Genomic DNA, 23,342 nt, shown 5'->3' with positions numbered 1-23,342 from the left:
AGGTCCGTGCTACGGGAGAGAAGCTGAGTCAGAGGGGCAATTATAGAGGCAAAATTGCGAATGAAACGCCGAAAATAGGAACACAAGCCTATGAAACTACAAAGCTCCTTTAGGGTAGTAGGCTTAGGGTACTCGGCAACGGCACGCAGTTTGGCAAGGTCTGGCGATGTTCCTTCTTTTGAAACGACGTGGCCGAGAATTGTGAGTTTGCGGGCGCCAAAACGACATTTCTTGAAGTTTAGTTGCAACCCGGCTAAGGCACTGGAGAACTTGTTCCAGACGGGAAAGATGAGTTTCGAAATTCGCCGAGAATACAACTATGTCGTCTAAATAGCAAAGACAGATGTGCCATTTAAGCGCCCTGAGAACACTGTCCATCATTCTTTCAAAAGTCGCAGGCGCATTGCAAAGACCGAAGGGCAATACATTAAATTCATATAAGCCATCAGGGGTCACAAACGCCGTTTTTGGACGGTCTGGTTCAGTCATTGGCACTTGCCAATATCCAGAGCGCAAATCCAGTGAAGAGAAAAACTCCGCACCTTAAAGGCAATCCAAGGCGTCATCAATGCGTGGCAGGGGATAAACATCCTTGCGTGTGATGTTGTTTAGTCGACGATAATCCACGCAAAACCTGATGGAGCCATCCTTTTTTCGCACGAGGACCACTGGCGAAGCCGAAGGACTGTGTGAGTGCTGAATAACACCACGTTGCAGCATCTTGTCGACGTGTTGAGTGATGACGTCACGCTCGGCCTGCGAGACACGGTAGGGGCGCTGACGAAGTGGAGTATGATGACCGGTGTCGATATGGTGAGCGACAACTGACGTGCCTCCCAAGGGAGGTTGTCCGTGGTCGAAGGAGGCGCGGAAACGGTCAAGTAGTTGAATGAGCTGATTGCGCTGGTCTTGCGTAAGGCCGGTGTCTACGCTGCGCAACAGAACGTCTTCGTCAGGTAGTGAGGGCGCGGTGCCAGCTGTGACAGCATCCACGGACATCGGTGTCGTATCAGAACGGGCATCGAAAGGAAAGATGTCATCATAAGTGTCAAGACTCCCAATGCATTCGCCATGCAATAAGGTAGCGGGACAAGGGAACGGATTGCACACGTACACGGCACTGGAGCCATCGGCAAGTGTTATGACGGCAAACGGGACGACAAGGTTCCGGCGACGAGCGCATTCTTGTGACGGCATAAATCGGAAACGGAGTTGCACAAAAGAGATACCGCGGTGACCGAAAAAGCAGAAATGACGACGTCAGCGGCGACGATCACCTTTTTGGGTGAGCGAGGGAGATCTATGAATGTCGTGCTGAATGGAAACAAAACGAGTTGAGCACGAGCGCAGTCGACAACCGCATGATTAGCGGAAAGAAAGTTCCACCCCAGGATGATTTCATGAGACGCGTGCGGAAGGACGACAAATTCAACGATGTAAAGCACTCCTTGAATCACAACACGAGCAGTGCATGTGGCAGAAGGTTGGACGTGTTGCGAACTCGCCGTGCGTAAAGAAATTTCAACCAGTGGAGTCGTCACTTTGTTCAGTTTGCGGCATAACACTTCACTGATTATACAAATAGCGGCACCTGTGTCGACAAGAGCAGTTGTGGCGAAACCGTCCACAAACACGGCAATCTCGTTAGGGGGCGACAGATGAGGCCTTGGAAATTTCGTCAGTGGCGCAGCTCTTGCCTCAGGAACTGCGACTGTTAGTTTTCCTCCTGGGCGTGGTTGGAACGGCGAAGCATGGGGGAAGGAGACCGAAGACGGGGTGAAGGAGATCGACGTCGGCTGAAGTCTGGTCGACGTGAGCGGGGGTCATGTGAATCAGGTGTCACATGCGATTCTGATGGCCGAGGTATGTTGCCGGAATGCTGCACATCATTAAAATAGAATCCACAACGACGACAGTAGCGCGCGACATGTCCTGGAATACCACAGTTGTAGCAGACGGGCCGGTTATCCGGAGTACGCCAAGAGTTGACAGGTGCCCGAGGTGGTGGAATGGGCCGATTTACCGGATAAACTGAAACTGGTGACCTGTAGTAGTTGGTGGCTGGACTGTATGAAGGGAGCGGCGGTTGGGCAGAAGGTCGGCGGACGGCTTCTGCATAAGTCAGCGGTGCAGCCACTGATATTGGGAATGTGGGCGAAGCGAGAGCCTCGGCAACTTGCGTCTGAATAGCACGGCGAAGTGAGTAGTCCAGTGTTGTGGGGGTCTCGTTGATGGTGGCGACAAGAGAGAGCTGTCGAGCAACTTCCTCCCGGATGTACTGTTGAATTTGAGGCATTAACACGCTGTAGTCGGAGCCACTGCTTTTGCACTCCAAGGCCGAAATATCAGCTGTCTGCGTATTAGCGCGACGTGTAGAAACTCGTTGCTTGCGCAGCTCACCGAAACTTTGACATAACTGAATCAAGGCCGTGACGGTCTGCGGGTCTTTGGCCACAAGCATATGAAAAGCATCGTCATCAATGCCTTTCATTATGTTCTTTATTCTGTCAGCCTCCGTCATCCTGGCATCAACTCGCCTACAGAGGCTGATCACATCCTCAATGTAGCTCATGAAGCTCTCACCATTTCGCTGAAATCGTCCCCGCAGTCCCAGTTCAGCGCGAAGCTTACGCATGGCTGGACGACCGAAAAACGAGGCGACGGCCTCTTTGAAAACTGACCAGGTGGGGATGTCGGCTTGGTGGTTGGTGAACCATAGGTTGGCCAAATCCGTCAAGTAGAAGATGACGTGAATCAGTTTCGCAGGGTCATCCCACTTGTTAATCGCTCTGGCATGCTCGTACTCTGCCAGCCAGTCCTCGACATCTTGATCTTCAGTGCCGTTGTATACTGGTGGGTCACGCAGACGAAGTACACCAGAACACATGACGGGTGGCAGCGTGGAAGAGCCTTGTGGGGGATCGACGCGCTCGGTCACCGTGGACTGAGATGGTAGCTTACGGCTGCGGAGCTCCAGGACCTTACCCAGCACGTTTCCACCAAATGCAACGAGCAAGGTTGCGTAAAAACACAGGTTATTATTCCAGAAACGTTAGCCGCAACAAGCTGGTACAGGCAGGAACCCGGCAAGCACGAGCCGTCAACGACGACGTCAACGTCTTCTTTCACGCTAGCACAGAGCTGGCGCCACTATGCTTCGGTACACTACATTTTTTAAACCTGTGCAGGCATTCACAGTCGAGTAAGCAGCATTGTCAATAAAAAAGTGCACATTTCTAGAAGTGATCGCTTCTTTAGCTCCAGGCAGCATGTTTATTATACGTATGCAGGAACGATGTATATATACATTAGCAAAACACAATTACATGCCTTGTCTAAAAAGGTGGCACGTGTAGTGGTGCGTGAAGTTGGCCCTCACTATGCTGTGTTTCTGCGCTACGCTGCCGAAAGGATTACGCTGGTCTTGTGAATTTCCATGATACTTCTTAGACTGCTCTGTACCTCATTTTCACGGAGCACCAATATCTATCCTAATTGTATATTCCGTATTCATTGGAGGCATCGTGCTTTTTTTATTTTAACACTTCATGATTGAACCTATGTTTTCAATCCTGAAAAGTTTGGGACAACTCTGGTTTTTTCATAGCATTTTCAAAAATACATAGAGATGAATTGAAAGAGTAAGAAAAAACAGGGCGACACGTCACTTTTTCAGGGCTTCGTTGTTCGCGCTGTTTTAACATGATGCACGCAAGGCGACCAGAGCAGATAATGGACTTTAGTACAAATCAATTGCTAATGTGCGTGATACGTCTAATTTCGTAGGAAGCATGAAGAGTGTGATAAAGACGACGATGTCTGAGAAGCTCGTGGTCCACTACCGTGATTCTCAGGATATTCACGACCTCGTAGACGCAATGCAGCGTTACCTCAAGTGCTGTGGCATGACGTCACGAAACTTTCGTGACTGGAACGACAACATGTAAGTGAGCTTCCAACCTCATTCGCAGTTTTAACTTCGGAAAACAAGTGTTGGTGCAGAGAGCTTACAATGCCTCAAATCATGGAAGCATTGAAAAACAATGTTACTTGTGGAAAATTGTCGGAAGAGGTACTGCAATGTACGAATTTAATGAAGCTCTTTGCGAAAGCTGGTGGTTCATGACATCGGCTTACAACAAAAAAAAGAGCACTTTGTAGCCTTCGCACATACTGAGGCAGCAATACGCGATCCTTTGTTTTTATGGAATTTTATTGGTAAGATATGCAATGGTCACTGAAAGAATATTCTGAAAAAATTGCATATTGGCCACGCCACCTTCAGCGGTTAGCGACTGTTATATTATTTTCGTGCATATATCAAGGCGTTAGTTAGAAGCACACTTAAGAGCGAGGCTATTATTTGCGTACTAGTGAAGCACAGTTTCACAATCCCGAAAACGCACATTTCGCCGCGGCTCAGCGCTTGCTAAGAAAGAAAACGCGCGAAACAAAAATGCATGTGGAGACGCCCCTCGAGAATCCTGCACAAACATCATGACGTGATGGGATTTAAAGGCGTGTACTGGGTCTTAGGTAGCTCTTAATACATGCATCTTCAGTACATTTTCGCATGTGGGTATTTATCAAACGAATTTCCAGAAAATTTTATCGAGAAAACGTCTTGAAAATTTCAATAGTGCATGATAAAATGTTTGACGCCACATGGATAAGCATCGGTGCGAGCAAGAGAGAGAAAACATTTATTGAAAGAGGCTTAGAAGTGAAGATGGGAGGGTTCCTTATTCCAGGAACCCTCTGGCTTGGACAGCCCGCTGAGCTCGAGCGACGAGTTGACGCTGCTCGACCAGGTCCGGCTGGGAGATCGCAGCCTCCCACGCTTCACTGAGGAGTTCTTGGTCCGCATCTGGTGCTGCTGCTCGTAGTCTTGGGACGCTTACTTTGCACTGCAGTAGGAAGTGCGCCAGAGTGTCTGCCTCATTGCAGCGAAGGCAGATGTAGCTGTGCAACGTTGGCCTCATATGGTGCAATTGTACGCCGTGGGTGAACGTGTTGCGTTGAAGACGTCTACAGCAAGTCCCTTCGTCTCTTGTGAGTTTTCGATTTGGCGGAGGGTATAACCTGCGTTCGAGCCGATAATGTTGCACTAATGCATGGTACGTTAGTGGTATATGACTTCTTTTGCCTCTGATTCTGTTAAGTGGCAGGTGCCTTGAATTTCGTATGGGAATACCCGGTTGACGCATTCACCGGCTGCGGTGTGTGCCGCTTTATTTCCCTTGAGACCTTCATGACCCGGAATCCACACGATGTATGTGTAGGGAAGATGATTGTCTATGCGCTTTAGTAGCCTAATCGCTACCGTGGAGACCCTATCTTTCAGGTAGCTTCGTGCCGCTGTTTGTGAATCGTTAAATCACTTTCAGGTAGTTTTGTGCCGCTGTTTGTGAGTCGTTAAAGACCACGATGGGATCCTCACTCGTCTGGGTGGCGGGCGCTAAGCAGCCTCTTCAGCTGTTTCCGCTCGTTTGGCGAAGATAGTCGCCGATGCCAGTACCGCGCCCTTGTAATCTGCGACGGTAATCGCGAAGACATTACGTCCCGGATATTTGGCTGCGTCCACGTATCGCGCCTGCGAGTCATTGCCATGCTCCTTCCGGATCATGTTAACCCTGGCGAGCCGCCTTTCTCGGTGATGTTGAGGATGCATGTTTCGAGAGATCTGCTGAATTTGAAGGCTTTCTAGAAGCTGTGACGGTATTTTGCCTATGTGTTCTTCGTTGGTTTCAAGGGTGATCTGGTATCCTTTGCGTCGAAGGACGGCTTGCCCTGTGAGTGACAGCTTGAGTCTCTCGACCCAGTTGATAAGGTGTGCTTCGGTGAGTTCTTCCCACGTATTATGAGCTCCCATGCGAAGCATTCGGTCAGTGGAGGCAGCTGGCGGCAGTCCTAGGGCAAGCTTCGTAGCCTTTCGTATCAGCAGAATAATTTTTTTTCTCTGCAGTCTTCAGGTTGAGGTAGGGAGTTCCGTACGTTATGCGGCTGTAAAGGAAAGCTTGTACCACTTTTACGGTATCGTGTTCTTTTAAGCCATTGCGGCAGTTAGCCACGGATTAGGTGGGTGAGCTGTGTCACAGTGTTCTGCAGCCGGGGTAAGGCAGCAGAGCCAGACCCATCTTTATGTATATTTACAAGGACTCGAAGCGTGTCAACTTGTGGTATTTGGACTCCCTGTAGAAAGATTTGTGGGTCAGGAGTGTCGTCGCTTGGTGGTCTACCCCGGGTGCGTACCGCAAGTACTAACAGTTCTGACTTTTCCGGAGCACATTGGAGGCAGCAGGTCTTGAGATATCTTTCAGTGATGTTAACCGCCTCTTGAAGTCAGTCCTCCTGTTCACCCGTGCTTGAACCTCTTGTCCACATAGTAATATCATCGGCGTATAACACGTGATGTATCCCAGAGACAGCGTCCGCGAGACGTGGGAGCTTAAGGAGGGCCAAGTTGAAAAGCACTGGCGATATCACTGAGCCCTGCGGCGTGCCTTTGTTCGGGAGTTGAAAAAGCTCGCTCCTGGTATTGGCAATCCCTACAGTCGCAGTGCGATTGGTAAGGAAAGCCAGCACTTAGGCGTGTGTCTTGGCACCGCAGCCGACATCTTCGAGGCTACGCAGAGTGGCTTCGTGGCTCACATTGTCAAATACGCCTTTTACGTCCAAAGCTAGAACAGATTACTTACTGTGCTTGCTCAAGCGGAGACGATTACCTTTTTTTTATCTGCAAGAAGACGTCTTGTGTGCTGAGCATTTGGCGGAAGCCGAACACGGTGTTCGGGTAGTGACCATTGTCTTCGAGATGTATGGTGATCCGCTCGTTTACCATGAGCTCTAAGAGTTTCCCAGCGCAAGATGTAAGGGAAATGGGACGAAGATTCGCAATCGAGGTTGGCTTGTTTGGATTGGGTACCATGGTTACCTCTGAGTGCTTCCAGGCTTGGGGTAGCTCGCCCTTCCTCCGGCAGTCGTTATATTGCCGAAGGAACGCCGTCAACGCCTGGGGCGGTAGCTGTAGTAGGTGCTCATTGGTCACTACGTCTTTTCCTGGGCTCGTGTTGCGCGTAATCTTAGCGAGGGCCGCGTGTAGCTCTGCCAGCGTGAAAGGCTGGTCTAGTGCTTCGTTCGGTGCTCCTCGATACTACTTGGGTGTCGAATTGTTGATGGAGGTAGCTTGCTGGTTAACCGAGCCACGCAGTTTTGCTTGAAGTTCTTAGAGTAACTGGTGCTCTATGCCCTCAGAGTTGTGCATGAGCCACTGAATTGTATTTCTTTGATTAGTTTTGGTGTGGGTGTCGTCGATCAGGGCTCGAAGAATGCGCCAAGCCTTCTTTGTGCTCAATGTCCCTTGAAGTTTGTCGCAGAAGAACCACCAGTTCTGGCTCGCAAGGTTTTCGGCGTACTCCTGTGCCTGTCCAATGAGTACGCGATGCGGCGCTTCAGCTTGCGGTTGAGCTTTTGCCGTTACCATCGTTTATTAAGCGATCTTCGAGCTTCCCATAGGTGAAGGAGATGATTATTGACGGCTGGATTGTCCTTGTTCAAGTGTATCGTTTTGGTATGTCTGTCAGCAACATTTACAATACTGTTTAACCAGGCTTCAATGTCTTCAATAGTCGAGTCATCATCAAGGTCATTCTTGTAGGAGGTCCAGTCCGTAACCGAGCTTTTCTTGTCTTGAGCGAGTGGTGAGCCTGTTCGACTTCTATTTGAATCATGTGATGGTCACTCCCTAGAGTGTCTGGTAGCCTTGTCCACGTTGCGTTGTGCACGTCTCTAGTGAACGTGAGATCATAATTAGTATCCCTCGACACGCTGTTGCCCACACGGGTTGGATGGAGCAAGTCATTCCACAGCGTCAGACCGTGTTGCTGTACAGCGTCGTGAACACGCGCCCCCTTTTTGGTGGTGCTGTGATAGCGCTACGCCACGTAACTCCAACTATGACGAGTCGGTTGCCGTTAACCATTTGACGGAGCTCGTGGACAAACTGGTCGTATTGGTGTAACTGCTCCCGTGGAGGGCTGTAAAGGTTGGCCAGGTATAAGCTTTGTTGAGTCTTCCAAGTTGGAACTATCTTCACGATGGTGTGTTCGATGCCAATGTCTTCAATTTCCTGAGCCTGTACAGTTAGAGTCTTCTTGACTAGAATTGCGGTGCGGGGTGAGCATGTGAAAGTGCTGTAGCCAAGGAGCTTGATTTTTTCTGTGTGGGTTTCCTGCAACGCGATCATATCTGGATTATTCGTTTTAACATATTGTTGCATGTTTGCAGAACGAGGTCTCTACGATCTGCAATTCCAGTGCCAAATTCGAAGAGCGGGGAGTGGCTCAGGCTGTCTATTTGTGGGAGCTGCCATTCTGGCAGTTGATTCTCGCCTGGTCCCGGTCGTTTGGTGCTGTCGATCAAATTTCCGCTGCAGTTTCATCCCCTAATGTCTTTCGCTCTTTCCGCTTGGTCTTTGATTGCTCCACCAGCTGCTCATGGGTAACGGAATTTTTGTATGCATATGTTATGAAGTTATGCTGTTGTGCCATGAAGCCACCAAGCTTGGCGTCGAGCTTGCATACAGTACGGGTCAGTGGGTCTACCTTTTCCATAATTTTAGTAACCACTTTCTGTATGGTTATGTCTATGGATGCGAGGAGTTTCGCAGTGAGGGATTTTTCGAAAGCTTCAAGGCGTCGTTCGACGAGGTCGAGCATCTTCGCTTTATGTGCTTGCAGCCTTTCTTCTACCCGCTTCATTATTCTGGCTTCCGTCTGTTTTAGTATGCTGTCGTCAAGTTCTAGTGTGTTACACTCGGCTGGTGGGCGTTGTTGTACCCTCCATTGTAGATCTTAGACTTTATTTTATAGGGTCCGGATGGTCGCTGTCTGAGCAGGCGAGATGGTCGAGGCAATTGTAGTATTTAGAAATTTGGGCCTGTCACTACCGGTCACCGCGGCGGCGTAACTGATTCCTCTAACGGAGCGAGACCGTATTGGCGTGCGGGATCCAGAGCGACCTTTTTTATTAGAGCGAGAGTGACTTCGGTCAAATTTTAGGGGAAAAAAGGGGGCCCGTGAAATTTCTGGTCTGATAACTGACCCGGGTAAATCATTTGTGCAAGCAGTGCAGCGATTCTCACGGGCGCGGGCATTAGCGAGCTGCTGGCGTCTTACTTGATAAGGAGGGGGGTTGCTGCGGAGTTTCTTCTTGCATTCCTTTCCAGTAGTCTCATGGTCTTCTCCGCAGATCCTGCAAATTGGTTGGCAGTCATGTGGTTCTGTGTCCATGTCATGGCCGCATTAGTAGCTGAAGTTCGCTTTTGGCTGAGGGCAGATGTCTTTTCAGTGACCTATGGCGCCACAGTTTCCGCATTATTGGATGGACTTTCCGTATGGCTTGCATCGGTAGTCTCCACTGGGGTACGTTACGTAAAAAGGAACGTGCTGCCCATCGAAAGTGATAACTGCAGCTGTGGAAGATCCCAGCATGCGCGCGCCAAGGACGTGGTATCTTGGGTCTACACGAAGGCCTGCAACAATCTCTGTGGCACTTGTTTTTGGTTCGAGGCCGTAGTTCAATCCACGACACACATCATCGGGGTGTCGAATGTGCGGATTTACCTGATAGATTACTCCACCGAGCTGTATAGCATTTTTACTTTGCAGTTTGGAAGCTCGTTCAGTACTTGTTGTGCTTGCGATGATCACATTCTCTACTTTCTGCAACTGCACTCGCACATGGTCATAGAATTTCTGTTGGGCCAAGCCACTTGATCTTTCGATGGCATGTGTAACCTCTATGAGTGCTCGTTTTGAAAGATCTCGTCCTGGTTGCGGGCGGAATACAATTTTGAAGTCATCAGTAGGGAATGGCCGCATCCTAGTGCTGCGTTGACATTGCGGTTGAGATTCGGCGTCTGGCTTCACAGGTCGCGTAGCTCATTCTTCGGCTGACTTGTCTTCTTTGGCTGACCTGCCTTTACGAACAGCTTGAAGCCACTAAATGTGGGATTTGCTTGTCGTTTTGCCACTATTTTCATCAAACGTCCATTGTGATGCCGTTCTTGAGTTACCCTCAGTGTTGTGCACTTGCATCGTACTCGGGCTTTCTTGACGTGGGTTAGACGTCTGCGTTTCCATGAGAGCGTTAGCACTTTACCTCAGGTGCTGCATACCTGTGCTGCGCAAGCAGCGTGCTCATGCACCTACGAGCCGCTGGCGTCCAGCTCGTTTCGCAGACCCGTCCTCGTGCCACAGCGGCGTTCGCGAGCAGCACGGCCTTTGAATTCCTTGGTGATGTTGCATCCCAGCGAACAGGCACAATATTTTTAGAGTTTATTATCTAGTAAAAAAGTACACTTACTGCGATGAGTCTGGTGTCAAACAATGCCCTGCAACGTGAGGGATCCCAGGTAACCAAACGCGAGCAGTGTCCAGGCAAGGTTGCATAGAAAATAGCAATAAGAGCAGGAGCCCATTTGAGGTGCGACTACACACCTCAGCCCCCTCAGCCCCCTGGCGGCCAATGCATCGGTGGGAAAGTGAAAAGAAAACTTCAACCTGAATCTTCTTCGCTAATAATGAGCTTATGATAGTCAAACAAATGCCACCAGAGTTTTCAGAGTGCAGTTTGTCAATCTAGAACAAATCAATGTTTCACAACAGTGTTCCTTTATTGTCACGGAACGTCAAAATGCATTGACCCGCACTTTCTTGTGCGTATGTGTTGAACACAGCACTGTTCTTTTAGCTGTTAAAGATGCAAAGAAGCAAAGCTGACAGCCCAATACGGCGTATTCAAACCCACCCATAGGATGGTCTATAGTATCAATGAGGATGCAGGTCATCCTAAATTGTTGATATTCGATGCTTGGAAAAAACTTAACCTATCGCAAGTATCCAATTCCTTAACTTGTCTTTGCAGTTACTTCCACTGTGACGCGTCGAACCCTAGCCATGAACGGTGCTCGGTGCCGCCGTCTTGTTGCCGCCCTGAGTCGGCTTTCACTGGCATCTTCTGTGGGCGCAGCGTACTGAACTTGTCCGATCACGAGGCTTGGTTCCGCGTTCACACGGGAAGCTGCCCTGACGCGACAAACCGCTACGTGAAGGAGCACGTCATGATCATCGGGGGTGTCTGCCTCGTCGCTGTCATTGTTCTGGCCTTCATTGACATGGTCACGAACGCCGTAATTGACGAGATTGACATCATTCGCAAGATATATGAACATATCAACGGTGCAGAGGCTGGAGTGTCGTCTGCATTCACAACCTAAGATGCACTATTCGTTAGAACGTTTCCCGTTTTTTTCTATTTACATTTACACATTGGATCTTTCCTGGTAATCAATCTTGTTCACTTTTAAAGATCTTTTTAATAAATTATTAGCACCTCAGGCCACAATAGCGAATAATCGCAACCTAAATAGTTGATCGACAGATGTAAAAGTTGAGGGGCTTGGTTTCCTTTGTTATACGTTATAATATTTACTCTTAACAGACAATGATGCAAGGAAAGCCTATGAAAAAAAGAAAAGTAGGCAAAAAAGTTACTTGCTGTTAGCGGTAACCCATCTGTCTTCTTTAGGCAGGCAAACTCGGAGTCAGGGCCGCTAGTAGCCCTGACTCTAAGTTTAGAACACTTTTCGGCCTGTTGGCGTCACACACCGCGTGAATATATTACGAGCTGGCATCTCAATAATAATCACTCGTATACAGCCTAAATACATCAAGTCTTCCAGAACTAAAGCCTCACTACGAACAAAGGAAAGAAATCGGAAATGTAAGGCTCATTCATCATTACCTATTTCCCTTTGGGAATATGGATGAGGATTAAAGTGGTACAGTACATGACGTAGAGGTGACGCCGTCTTTGCATGAAAAAGCTGAAATACACCTAGATAGGGGGATTTCGATGCCCAGAAAAGAATAGAGGCCTGCGTGAGTAACAGTGTTCTCTTGCCTGCTTCTCTACACCGGGTAGGGAAACGAGAAAGCAACCACACGATGGATAACGATGTTGATTTATCGTTGTGAGTATATACCGTTGCTACAAGTTCACCAAGTGCTATATTCTACATCGAGTCGATTCATTCACAAGAAGGTTATGAATGATCTTAGGACCACCGTCTCACTGTTGACCTCAAGTCAAGCGCCGAACACAAGTTGATCACGTTGCGGCACAATACGATGTCGGCAAGTAAAATAAATAAAATTCTGTCGTTCGCGAGTTCATGCAGGATAGGTAAAAAACAGTGTTCATGCGTTTCTGGCACCTGATGGTGAATATAACAGGCGCCACTTTCACTGCAGCCAACAATAGGGGTATAACAGGCGCAAAAGTTTTGGGAAAGGAACATGAAAACGCAAAAACTACAATTGCATTTTCTGCCATTATAATCAAATATTTCAATTTAAAATCAAGCAATTTTTTCCCACCGACGACCGCAGTATTCCTCTAAATATTGTCAAATTTGCCGTGTGTGCTTGGTGTTTCGTGTACAGTCTTCAAAAGCTATTTCAATTACATGCGCCTTATTGCTGAATTCCCCCTCACTCAGCATTTTAATTGATCATTGGTGAGTAGTGAAGTGGGATACTCCTGACTTTTGAAGTGTACCAGTGCTGAGTAGTGTGGTTTTCTTTATATGCAAGGTACACCTAATGACTGCCAGCGCACAACTTGCTCTTTAGACTTTTAAACACTTTTATGTAACACAGTCCCCTTCATTTTTTAAGTTGGTAAGGGCCGTTCATTATGGTAATATTTCCTCTTGAGCGTGTAATTTTTTTCTCTCTTGCTAATGCCCTATCTATTTACAGATGTGCCCTAAAGGGTGTAATAGTACTACGCAAGGAGGTGCCTTTATTGGTGCGGCTTGATGTTGTAACCCTTTAAAACATGCTAGAACAGTCTTTCTATCTGTTAACCTTTCTTTATATACAATATCAGCCACACTAATCATGCAGTAGAAAAAGAAGACGACGATCGGTTTCTTTTCTTTTTTGATTAGATCGTCAAACAAGTGAGGTGGTTTAATGATAATTGTATCAAGTAAACTATGTGATAGGGCGAGAATGTCCTTCAGAATGTTAAGCTCGGGGCGTCAAATTGTAGCAATACCTTTGTGTGTCCCCGGATACCACGTGTTTTTCATTTCTTATTTGTCATTTCCTCTCCGGTGTTCAAAGTACTAGTCACGTTGGCAGTGTTTTAGCAGCCAGTTGAAGGAAAAACTGTATTCAGAGGAGACTTTATTCCACTGCATTTTCTTGGAAGCTAAGGTGTATTCCCACAGCCGCCTATAACAGGCGCAAAAGTTTTGGGAAAGGAACATAAAAACGCAAAAACTACAATTGCATTTTCTGCCATTATCATCAAATATTTCAATTTAAAATCAAGCAATTTTTTTTCACCAACGACCGCAGCATTTCTCTAAATATTGTCAAATTTGCCGTGTGTGCTTGGTGTTTCGTGTACAGTCTTCAAAAGCTATTTCAATTACATGCACCTTATTGCTGAATTCCCCCTCACTCAGCATTTTAATTGATCATTGGGGACCAGTGGTAGGCGGCTGTGGGAATACACCATTGACCACAGCCTCTCGTGTCCGAACAAAGGCCACGTAACATTTGTCCGAAGTCAGACTTGCTCAGTATTGGATTGACCCTTTTCCTTCAATGCAATCAATCTTTTTTTCATCAGCTGTTGTTGACTCAACAACTAACAGCGATCACCTTCCTATTGTTTTTTATATTACTTGTTGAATAATAACTTTAGATCGGCCAACACGCACATGAAAACCATGGCAAATTTCAAGCGTGCCTGCATTCTGCCATTTCTAAGTTTCAAAATGCGAGTGCTAATGAGATTGCATGTACGAATGGCAATATACTAGAGAGATTTAAAGAAAATTCTGAATTCACAATTCCATTGAGTTAATGATCTTCATCTAGTTGGTGGAAGGATGAATGCACGCGGGATTATAGAAGCCTAAATTTCGTTAAAAAACTTCCTAATAATCAGTACTCAACAAACTCGAAATGCTATCAATTTCTTGCTCTCGTATTGAAGCGTACGATTAAGCGCGCGAAAGAAAAATACGACAGTTCACATTACAGTTACCCTTCCAAATTAAGAATGAATGTGATTTGTTCCCATAGCTCGTGAGAAGGAAAACACTGCCAATGACTTTAACCTTACAATCATGTGTCTTTGTGCCGGAAGAAATGAACTACTCTCTAAAAAACAAAGTGCTAAGTTTAGAGCACTTCTTCACTGCTAATTTTTTGTCTATTCGCTTTGTGCTAGTAAATTCACTTGGATTTTAAAAAAAAATTTGTTAGCTTAAATTAGTCACAAAGTACCATGCCGAATAAGGACATCAGCAGGACCAGATGAATAAAAAAGTATTTTTTGTTTACAATCTTACTTCAGGAATTACCTAATCTTCTGCTGGAACTTGTGATTTATTTGTTCGGGAACGCATGAATGCTTCCAGAATGGAAACTTGCTAAAAGAATAATGTTGCTCTAAAATCAAAATGGAGCATGTATGTTGGATAAAATGACACCAATTACATTGACATTAAACTTTAGTAAAATTGGTTTAGAGGATAATCATTATACAAATAAAGAACTCATTGACGAGAGGCCAGTTTATAGCCTTTGTTTAATTGGGTTAAGGACTGGTTGTTTAATTTGGAATATCCGAGTTGATTTGAATATTCGTATGCAGCTTGCTTGGCTACATAACAAATCTGCCGCTGTAATTACTTTACACTTCGCTAAAGCATATCAAACTGTAGAGCATTGTACTTTTATACATCAATTAAAATATTTCTGTTGTACTTGATAACGTTGGCTCACATTTTTCTTGCAGAAAGAAAATTTTATAGATTATGTATAAAGATAATCTACTCACTCACAAATTAGAGGAATATACCGCAAGGCTCAGTGGTTTTCCCAGTGCTATTTCATGCACTAATCAGCACCATCACACGTCACCAGAAGAAAACAACTTATGTTTATGCTACGATGTCACGTTTTTCGCAATCGCAGATAATATTGAGACTTCATCTAAACGGCCACAGATTTACCTTATTACCTCAGATAGCTGGCTTGATGTTAAGCGATTTATGCTTAATTCGAGTGAATGCGTGCTTCTTAAACTCCCGCTGCAATTCCCCGTGCACATCTCACTGTCTTAATATCATCAGGATATAAAGCAGGCAGAATCTATTAAGCAACTAGAAGTAATTCATCATACATTGCTTTACTGACAACCTCAAATTGAATATATCGCCGGAAATTGTGCGCGGGCCTGTGGCGTATTACGTAGGCTAAGCAACTACCTCATAAGTATTAGAAAAGACCCGCTGATAATGATATATCTCATATACATTCGTCCTGTTTTGGAAGCTGGTTGTACACCTTTCTCTAAAGCTTCAGCTTGAAAATTAGGACCTCTTCTTTGTTTTCGGGAAAAGAAGCTGTGCGCTTATGTCCTAGCCTGCATAAAACAGTTCCTAACAATACGTTCTGTGCCTTGAATTGAGAGTTCCTTCTATTTCCAGCAAAATCTGCCTTTGACTGTACAAACACTCTTGACAATTTATGATTCACTAATACGACAATCAGAAACAGCCTTTTTTTCAACCCGGTATGAATTTTCGAAGCTTCATGGTCACAATTTCACAGCTAACAAATCATAAACGCGCATATTTGCGATATCATCCCGACTCTTCATAAGTCATACCTTGTGGAAATTCAATTTGATAATATTTTTTCAAATAAAGCCCAATTACTTTCCCGTAATATCTTAGAGGCTCTATTACAAGATCACCTGCGCAGTATTACCACAATTGTTCTGCTTGCAGACGCATCACAATCGAATGATAACTGCTGTGTTGGTATACTTAGACCGAATTCAGATTGTTCTTATACTTTTCCACTATCTGATCTATACCCATTTTTGTGGCTAAATTTCTGACAGATGTAATCGCTTTGCGCCAGTTGGATATGACAATTACATCAGCTGTCATGATAACATATTCTCTATCTTTAAGTGCGGCACTTTCTGTTTGTGCTGAATCTTAACTAATAATGGCGTTCCATGCACCAGTACCTGCTGACCTGCAGGTCACGGGATCGAATGCAGAAGGCAGTGTCTGCATTTTCGATGGAGGCAAAAATGCTGTAGACCCATGTGCTCAGATTCGGGTGCACGTTGAAAAACCTCAAGTGGCCGAAATTGCCGGAGCCCTCCACTACGGCGTCTCTCATAATGAAAGGGTGGTTTTAGGACGTTAAACCTCAAATATCAACCAATCAATCAACCTACATTTATTATATCCCTGGCAGTATGCCTTTTGCCTATCTTGTAAACTAGAAGTACATGTTATGAGGCTGCGCTGCCGACTCTAAATTTCTACAAACACAGGTCTGGTTAGGCACCTTCGCCACTGTGCGCGTTCTGTGGTGAACTAAAAACAATTATTTTTTATACCTGCGCTCAGTATAATACAGAGCGAAAAATTGTTTTAGAAATACTTTTACGTGGTACTAGAATGAATTTATTTCTGCCTGTCATTTGCTCATTCATTCATCATCATCATCATCAAACTGTCTACGTCCACTGCAGGACAAAGTCCTCTCCCATGTTCCGCCAGTTAACCCGGTCCTGTGCTTGCTGTTGCCAATTTATAACCGCAAACTTCTTATTCTCATCAGCCCACCTAACCTTCTGTCTCCCCCTACCCCGCTTCCCTTCTCTGGGAATCCAGTTGGTGACCCTTAATGACCAGCGGTTATCCTGTCTACGTGCTACATGCCCGGCCCATGTCCATTTCCTCTTCTTTATTGCAGCTATGATATCCTTAACTCCCGTTTGTCCCCTAATCCACTCTGCTCTCTTCTTGTCTCTTAAGGTTACACCTACCATTTTTTCCATTGCTCGCTGCGTCGTCCTCAATTTAAGTTGAACCCTCTTTGTGAGTCTCCAAGTTTCTGCTCCGTAGCTAAGTACCGGCAAGATACAGCTGTTATATACCTTCCTCTTGAGGGATAGTGGCAATCGACCTGTCATAATTTGAGAGTGCCTGCCGAATGTGCTCCAGCCCATTCTTATTCTTCGAGTTACTTCAATCTCGTGGTTAGGCTCTGCGGTTATTACCTGCCCTAAGTAGACATAGTCTTTTACAACTTCAAGTGCACTATTACCTATCGCACAGCGCTGCTCCTTTCCGAGGTTGTTGTACATTACTTTCGTTTTCTGCAGATTAATTTTAAGACCCACCTTTCTGCTCTCCTTGTCTAACTCCGTAATCATGAGTTGCAATTCGTCCCCTGAGTTACTCAGCAATGCAATGTCATCGGCGAAGCGCCGGTTACTGAGGTACTCTCCATTAACTCTTATACCTAACTGTTCCCATTCTAGGCTTCTGAAAACGTCCTGTAAGCACGCAGTGAATAGCATTGCGGAGATTGTGTCCCCCTGCCTTACACCCTTCTTTATTGGTATTCTGTTGCTTTCTTTATGAAGCACTATGGTAGCAGTTGATCCCCTGTAGATTGATTGATTTGTGGGGTTTAGCGTCCCAAAACCACCATTTGATTATGAGAGACGCCGTAGTGGAGGACTCCGGAAATTTTGACCACCTGGGGTTCTTTAACGTGCACCCAAATCTGAGTACACGGGCCTACAACATTTCCGCCTCCATAGGAAATGCAGCCGCCGCAGCCGGGAATCGAACCCGCGACCTGCGGGTCAGCAGCCGAGTACCTTAGCCACTAGACCACCGCGGCGGGGCTTGATCCCCTGTAGATTTATTCCAGAATGTTTATATATATATATATTTCATCTACGCCCTGATTCCGCAGTGTCTGCATGACAGCTCATATTTCTACTGAATCAAACGCCTTCTCGTAATCTATGAAGGCTATGTATAGTGGTTGGTTATACTCTGAGCATTTCTCTCTTACCTGATTGATAGTATGAATGTGGTCAATTGTTGAGTAGCCTGTTCTAAATTCTGCTTGTTTCTTTGGTTGATTGAATTCTAATGTTTTCTTTACTCTGCTAGCAATTACTTTTGTAAATAGCTTTTATACTACAGAGAGCAAGCTGATCGGCCTGTAATTCTTCAAGTCCTTGTCATCTCCTTTCTTATGTATTAAGATGATGTTAGCGTTCTTCCAAGACTCTGGCACTTTTCCCGTCAGGAGACACCATGTAAATAGAGTGGCTAGTTTTTCTAACACAATCTGTCCTTCATCTTTCAGCAGATCTGATGTTACCCGATCCTCACCAGCAGCTTTGCCTCTGTGCATGCTTTCCAAAGCTTTTCTGACTTCTTCTATCATTACCGGTGGGGTGTCGTCTGGGTTACTGCTAGTTCTTATAGCATTAAGGTCGTGGTTGTCTCGGCTACTGTACAGATCTCTGTAAAACTCCTCCGCTACTTTAACTATCCTATCCATATTGGTAGTTATTTTGCCTTCTTTGTCCTTTAGTGCATACATCCGCCTTTTGCCTATCCCAAGTTTCCTCTTCACTGCTTTAACGCTTCCTCCGTTTTTCAGAGCGTGCTCAATTCTCTCCATGTTATACCTTCTTACATCGCATACTTTACATCTATTAATCAACTTCGAAAGCTCTGCCAGTTCTATTTTGTCTGTTGTACTTGACACTTTCATGATTTGACGCTTCTTAATTAGGTTCTTCGTTTCCTGGGAAAGCTTGCCGGTGTCCTGTCTAGCTACCCTGCCCCCAACTTCCACTGCACACTCCGTGATGATACTCGTCAGATTATCATTCATTCTATCTACGCTAAGGTTGGTTTCCTCGCTAAGAGCAGAGTACCTGTTCTGCAGTGACACTCTGAATTCCTGTACTTTCCCTCTCACTGCTAGCTCATTGATTGGCTTCTTGCGTATCAGTTTCTGTCGTTCCTTCTTCAAGTCTAGGCGGATTCGAGCCCGTACCATTCTATAGTCACTGCATCTTACCTTGCCAACCACTTCCACATCCTGCACGACTCCTGGGTGTGCAGTCATTATAAAGTCTATTTCGTATTATTTACGCCACTAGGGCTCCTCCATGTCCACTTGCGGTTTTCTCGTTTTCGGTAGAAGGTATTCAAAATACGCAGATTATTGCGTTCTGCGAATTCTACTAGTAGCTCTCCTCTGGCGTTTCTAGTGCCGATGCCATAATCTCCTACTGCCTGGTCTCCAGCCTGCTTCTTCCCTACCTTTGCATTAAAGTCGCCCATTACTATAGTATACTGTGTTTTCACCTTACTCATTGCCGATTCCACGTCTTCATAGAAGCTTTCAACTGAAGCGTCATCATGGCTGGATGTAGGCGCGTAAGCCTGTACTACCTTCATTTTGTATCTTTTATTCAGTTTAATTACAATGCCTACCACCCTTTCATTAATGCTATAGTAATCCTCTATGTTGCCACCTATGTTTCTGTGAATTAGGAACCCTACTCCCAGTTCTCTTCTGTCTGGCAAGCCCCGATAGCAAATGACGTGCCCATTCTGTAGCACAGTATAGGCCTCATCTGTCCTCCTAACCTCACTCAGCCCTATTATATCCCATTTAATGCCTTCTAGCTCCTCGAATAATACAGCTAGACTTCCCTCACTAGATAACGTTCTAACATTAAACGTTGCTAAGTTCAAGTTCCAATGGTGGCCTGTCCGTATCCAGAGATTCCTAGCACCCTCTGCTGCTTTGCAGATCTGACCGCCGCCGTGGTCAGTTGCTCCGCAACTGGTGGGGACTGAGGGCCGTGAGTTAATTGAGGAATGCCTACGGGAGGGGGTGGCCAGATACTGCACCAGGGTGGCCAATCCTTCTCTGGTGAGATCATCGGTGCGTACCGGCTTTAAGCCGGTACGATCAGACAGTAGTGGGATTGCTCCATGCATGTCTTTCTTGTTGTTGTTCAGCAGCGTTGGCGGCCACCCACCACGGAGCCCAACGAGGGGACGCTACAAGTTTACAAATGCTGAAACCTGCATACGCCAGCCGTACAACGCCACTACAACCCCAATGCGCGTAGACCAAGGTAGGCTATTTGTACAGGGTTAACCCTAGCCGCCAGGAAGTTTGGAAGTAAACGGAAGAGAGTAGAAGACAGGACAGATAAATAGCAAGAGATAAAGACGAAGATGCAGGGAGAGTGAGATAGGAAAAGGCGACTGCCGATTCCCCTGGGTGGGTCAGCTCAGGGGTGCCGTCTACGTGAAGCCGGGGCCAAAGGGGTGTATTGCCTCTGCCGGGGGGCCTTAACGGTCCAATCACCCAGCGTCGGCTCAACCCCCAGGATCACCTTTGGTCATTAGGAGCCTCTATATCTGGGTTCTCCATGAGGAAGGTATGCGTGGCTGTCAAGGACTATAATAATAAAACTCATCGGTTGACTAATTTATCAGTATTAATATGATGACATAATTAGGACATCTAAGAGCAAACCTCGTAAGCGCAAAAATGCACGTGACAGCGACGAGCGATGCTATGAGCGACGACACAGGGCGTTCGCGCGACGCGTGCTCGTTTTCGCGCGATCGCTCGGTTCTCCAGATTTGGAAACCGTCGCTCATCGCCCGGAAGTGCTGGACTCAAGCAGCCAAGAGCGAAAAACCGGAAAAGACAAAGACTACATGGTGCACGAGACCCTGCCCCAGTCACGTATGCGCAACAAGAAATAACGCAATGTTTACGAATGTGCATATAAAAAGAGTGTTGCAAGGCATTCATAAACACACTCCGTTCCAATACGCAAATATATATCTTATATTTAAATTGAATACCGCACACTACGCGGTTTTCTTGGTGCGAGTAGACGGCCTCATTCCAGCAAAACTGGAGTTCACTCGCCGAAGCCATCGCGTGAATGAGGTTTGCCTGTGCTAGCGACTGATCGCGCGAAGACGATCTACGTCGCATCGCTCGTCGCTGTTGCGTGCATTTTCGCACTTATTAGGTTTGGCCCTTATACGTATAAAAATAAGGGTAATACTCTAACCTAAATTAATTTTCGTTTCCTTGTTTTCTTTTTATTTAAAAGTGTGCATTAGGTCAAGCACCATAGTTTTCAAGGTAATCTGTAATCTTTCTATTATATGACTTGTATTATTCTGAAGCTTCATACTGTTTCGTAAAACCACTCAATTCTTGGCCGATCCCCGACGGTATGTGTACGCCACAGGCCATAGGTGAAAAGAAGATGCTGTTTTAAGAAGGTTGCTTTGAGCATTCGGCGCCTCTACTGTGGGCTACAGTCACAGGGATGTTCACTACGAAATAGAGGAATTTATCAGTCAGACTAAAAAAATATAGAGCTAAATTCTTCAGTCTTTTAAACTTTTAAATATAATTATTCAGTAATGATTTGTTGTAAAGCTTGTCTCTAGCATATACGAGTAGTATTGCGAAGAAAAAAAAACAAACTCACCTAACACTCGGCTAATTGTTGTTAAATAAAATAGCGGATTCTCTTACGAAGGCATCGCTTTTGACACCCATCATTCCTATTTTCCCTCCTACAGTACACATTACGGTGGCGCAATTTCGCACAGGCAAAATTGATTGGACCCTGCATTGACGGCTTCTCCGTAGTACAACCACTTGTTATTTCCCTGGCGCAGTGAACTGTCTAATTCAAGGATGATGGAAGTTGACATCACAAAACTTCGTTGCCGTGTAACCTCCTTCAATTTCTACTTGCATAGAGCAGGTTTATTGAATTCCCCTATGGGCATTTACTGTAATCAAGACGAAACGATCAGTCACTTTTTATTTTAATGTCGCCGTTTTGATTTATTCAGGCGAAGCATACTAGCACCACCTCTTCAAAAACTGAGCTTGCAATTATCACAACCTGACTTTCTTTCATTTGAAGCTTTTACACGGGGTTTCTGCCACAGGGATGTTTTATCCGCTGTTCAGGAATACCTCACTGCGACTAAACAATTTTTTTCCTAAGCTATGGTCTCTATATGTTCCCTTTATTTTTTTTCCTGCAAATCCGCAATTTGCACTTCAATTCATAAATAAATAACAAAAGTTTTTAGGAATGAAGCAATGCTGAAAGTATCGGGCAAATTCACCTTATATTCGGCCAATCCCCTCCGTTGGGTACGAGCCATTTTCAGAGGAGAACAACTACAACAACAAAAATTCCCTGCATTGGGTAAGAGCCATGAGATGAAGAGAAGAAGAAGAAGAACATACATGAACGTGTATATTGTGAACCACAAAGCATTCAAAAACAAAATATGGTTTGACCGCTTGCTCAGGAAACATTTTTGTTTTTTGGTAGTAATATTTTAAGCTGCTTTTTCAGATTGGCTTCATTTTCATTTTAGTTTCATTTAAGTACCCTGCCACCCGGTTCTTGACCCATCGCCCTTTGTGGGTAAGCGCCATACATCAGAGGTCATCAGCATCAGCATCATCAGAGTCCTTTCCAACCTCATCAGCTGCATGTCCCGGACATATAAAGATGAAGGTGGTGCAAGTTCACGTTCAAGCGGACTTTCGGCTCCGCTCAGCAGCCCGCAGGCTGAGACAACGATCCTTCTTGACGTCAATCCAGTGGTGAGCTTACCGCGGTGTCGATAGTGCATTAATAATATGATAGATAAACGTGCGGGTCAATATTGTAATTCTTAACGTTCCGGTATCATCATCATAAGTTTCATGCTTGTTTAAATAAATGAAAAGCCTGCTCCAAAGAATCAATCAAAGTAATAGAGCTTTCCGCAAATCTCTTCATCAGGTATATCAGCAATATTTTTTTTTATCCTATACCTTGCACACGACCCAGCTTACCTTTTTATAATCTAAATATCACAAAACTTCCATGCCTATCACTCTTTTGCTCTGCGCGAAGAGAAGCTTGACATTATGTGTCTCAAGAGTACCCGTTAGGACTTAATATCTAATGAACCAATAGTCGCAATTCAGGTCAGTATTTTCTAGGCTATAAGTTCCGAAAGAGTGAACAGATTATCAATTACGGAACATATCCAAGGCAAGAAACTGTGTTTAGAAAAAGTACATAACGATTTGGAGTACTCGGTACTTTACTATATATGAGAGAACTAAAAGCTGTCCTTTGGGTCTCACACTTGATGAGGCCGTATCGACGAAATATTCAGGGATTACTGAATTCACTTATCACCCCACCACTGTATGTTTAGAAAAAAATTGGCAGCATATCCACGGAGTGAATGATGGAGAGTGGGAAGAAGCATTCGTCCGTCCATTCGTTCTTGCTTCCGTCTGTCCATGCGACCGTCTGTGTGACCGTCCATGCGTCCA

At 45.5% G+C, this 23,342-nt stretch overlaps 1 protein-coding gene across 1 annotated transcript; it reads left to right on the top strand.

Annotated features, from left to right (window-relative positions):
• The first annotated feature begins 3,815 nt into the window (after positions 1-3,815).
• Positions 3,816-11,278, top strand: LOC142784745 (tetraspanin-33-like). The gene is made up of 2 exons (XM_075883245.1): positions 3,816-3,943; positions 10,927-11,278. Exons 1-2 carry the CDS (start codon positions 3,816-3,818, stop codon positions 11,276-11,278), a joined length of 480 nt encoding a protein of 159 aa, XP_075739360.1.
• The last annotated feature ends 12,064 nt before the right edge of the window (positions 11,279-23,342 follow it).

Source organism: Rhipicephalus microplus, unplaced genomic scaffold (assembly GCF_043290135.1).
Source record: "Rhipicephalus microplus isolate Deutch F79 unplaced genomic scaffold, USDA_Rmic scaffold_15, whole genome shotgun sequence".
NCBI lineage: Eukaryota > Metazoa > Arthropoda > Arachnida > Ixodida > Ixodidae > Rhipicephalus > Rhipicephalus microplus.
This window is presented reverse-complemented; position numbering and strand designations above follow the sequence as displayed.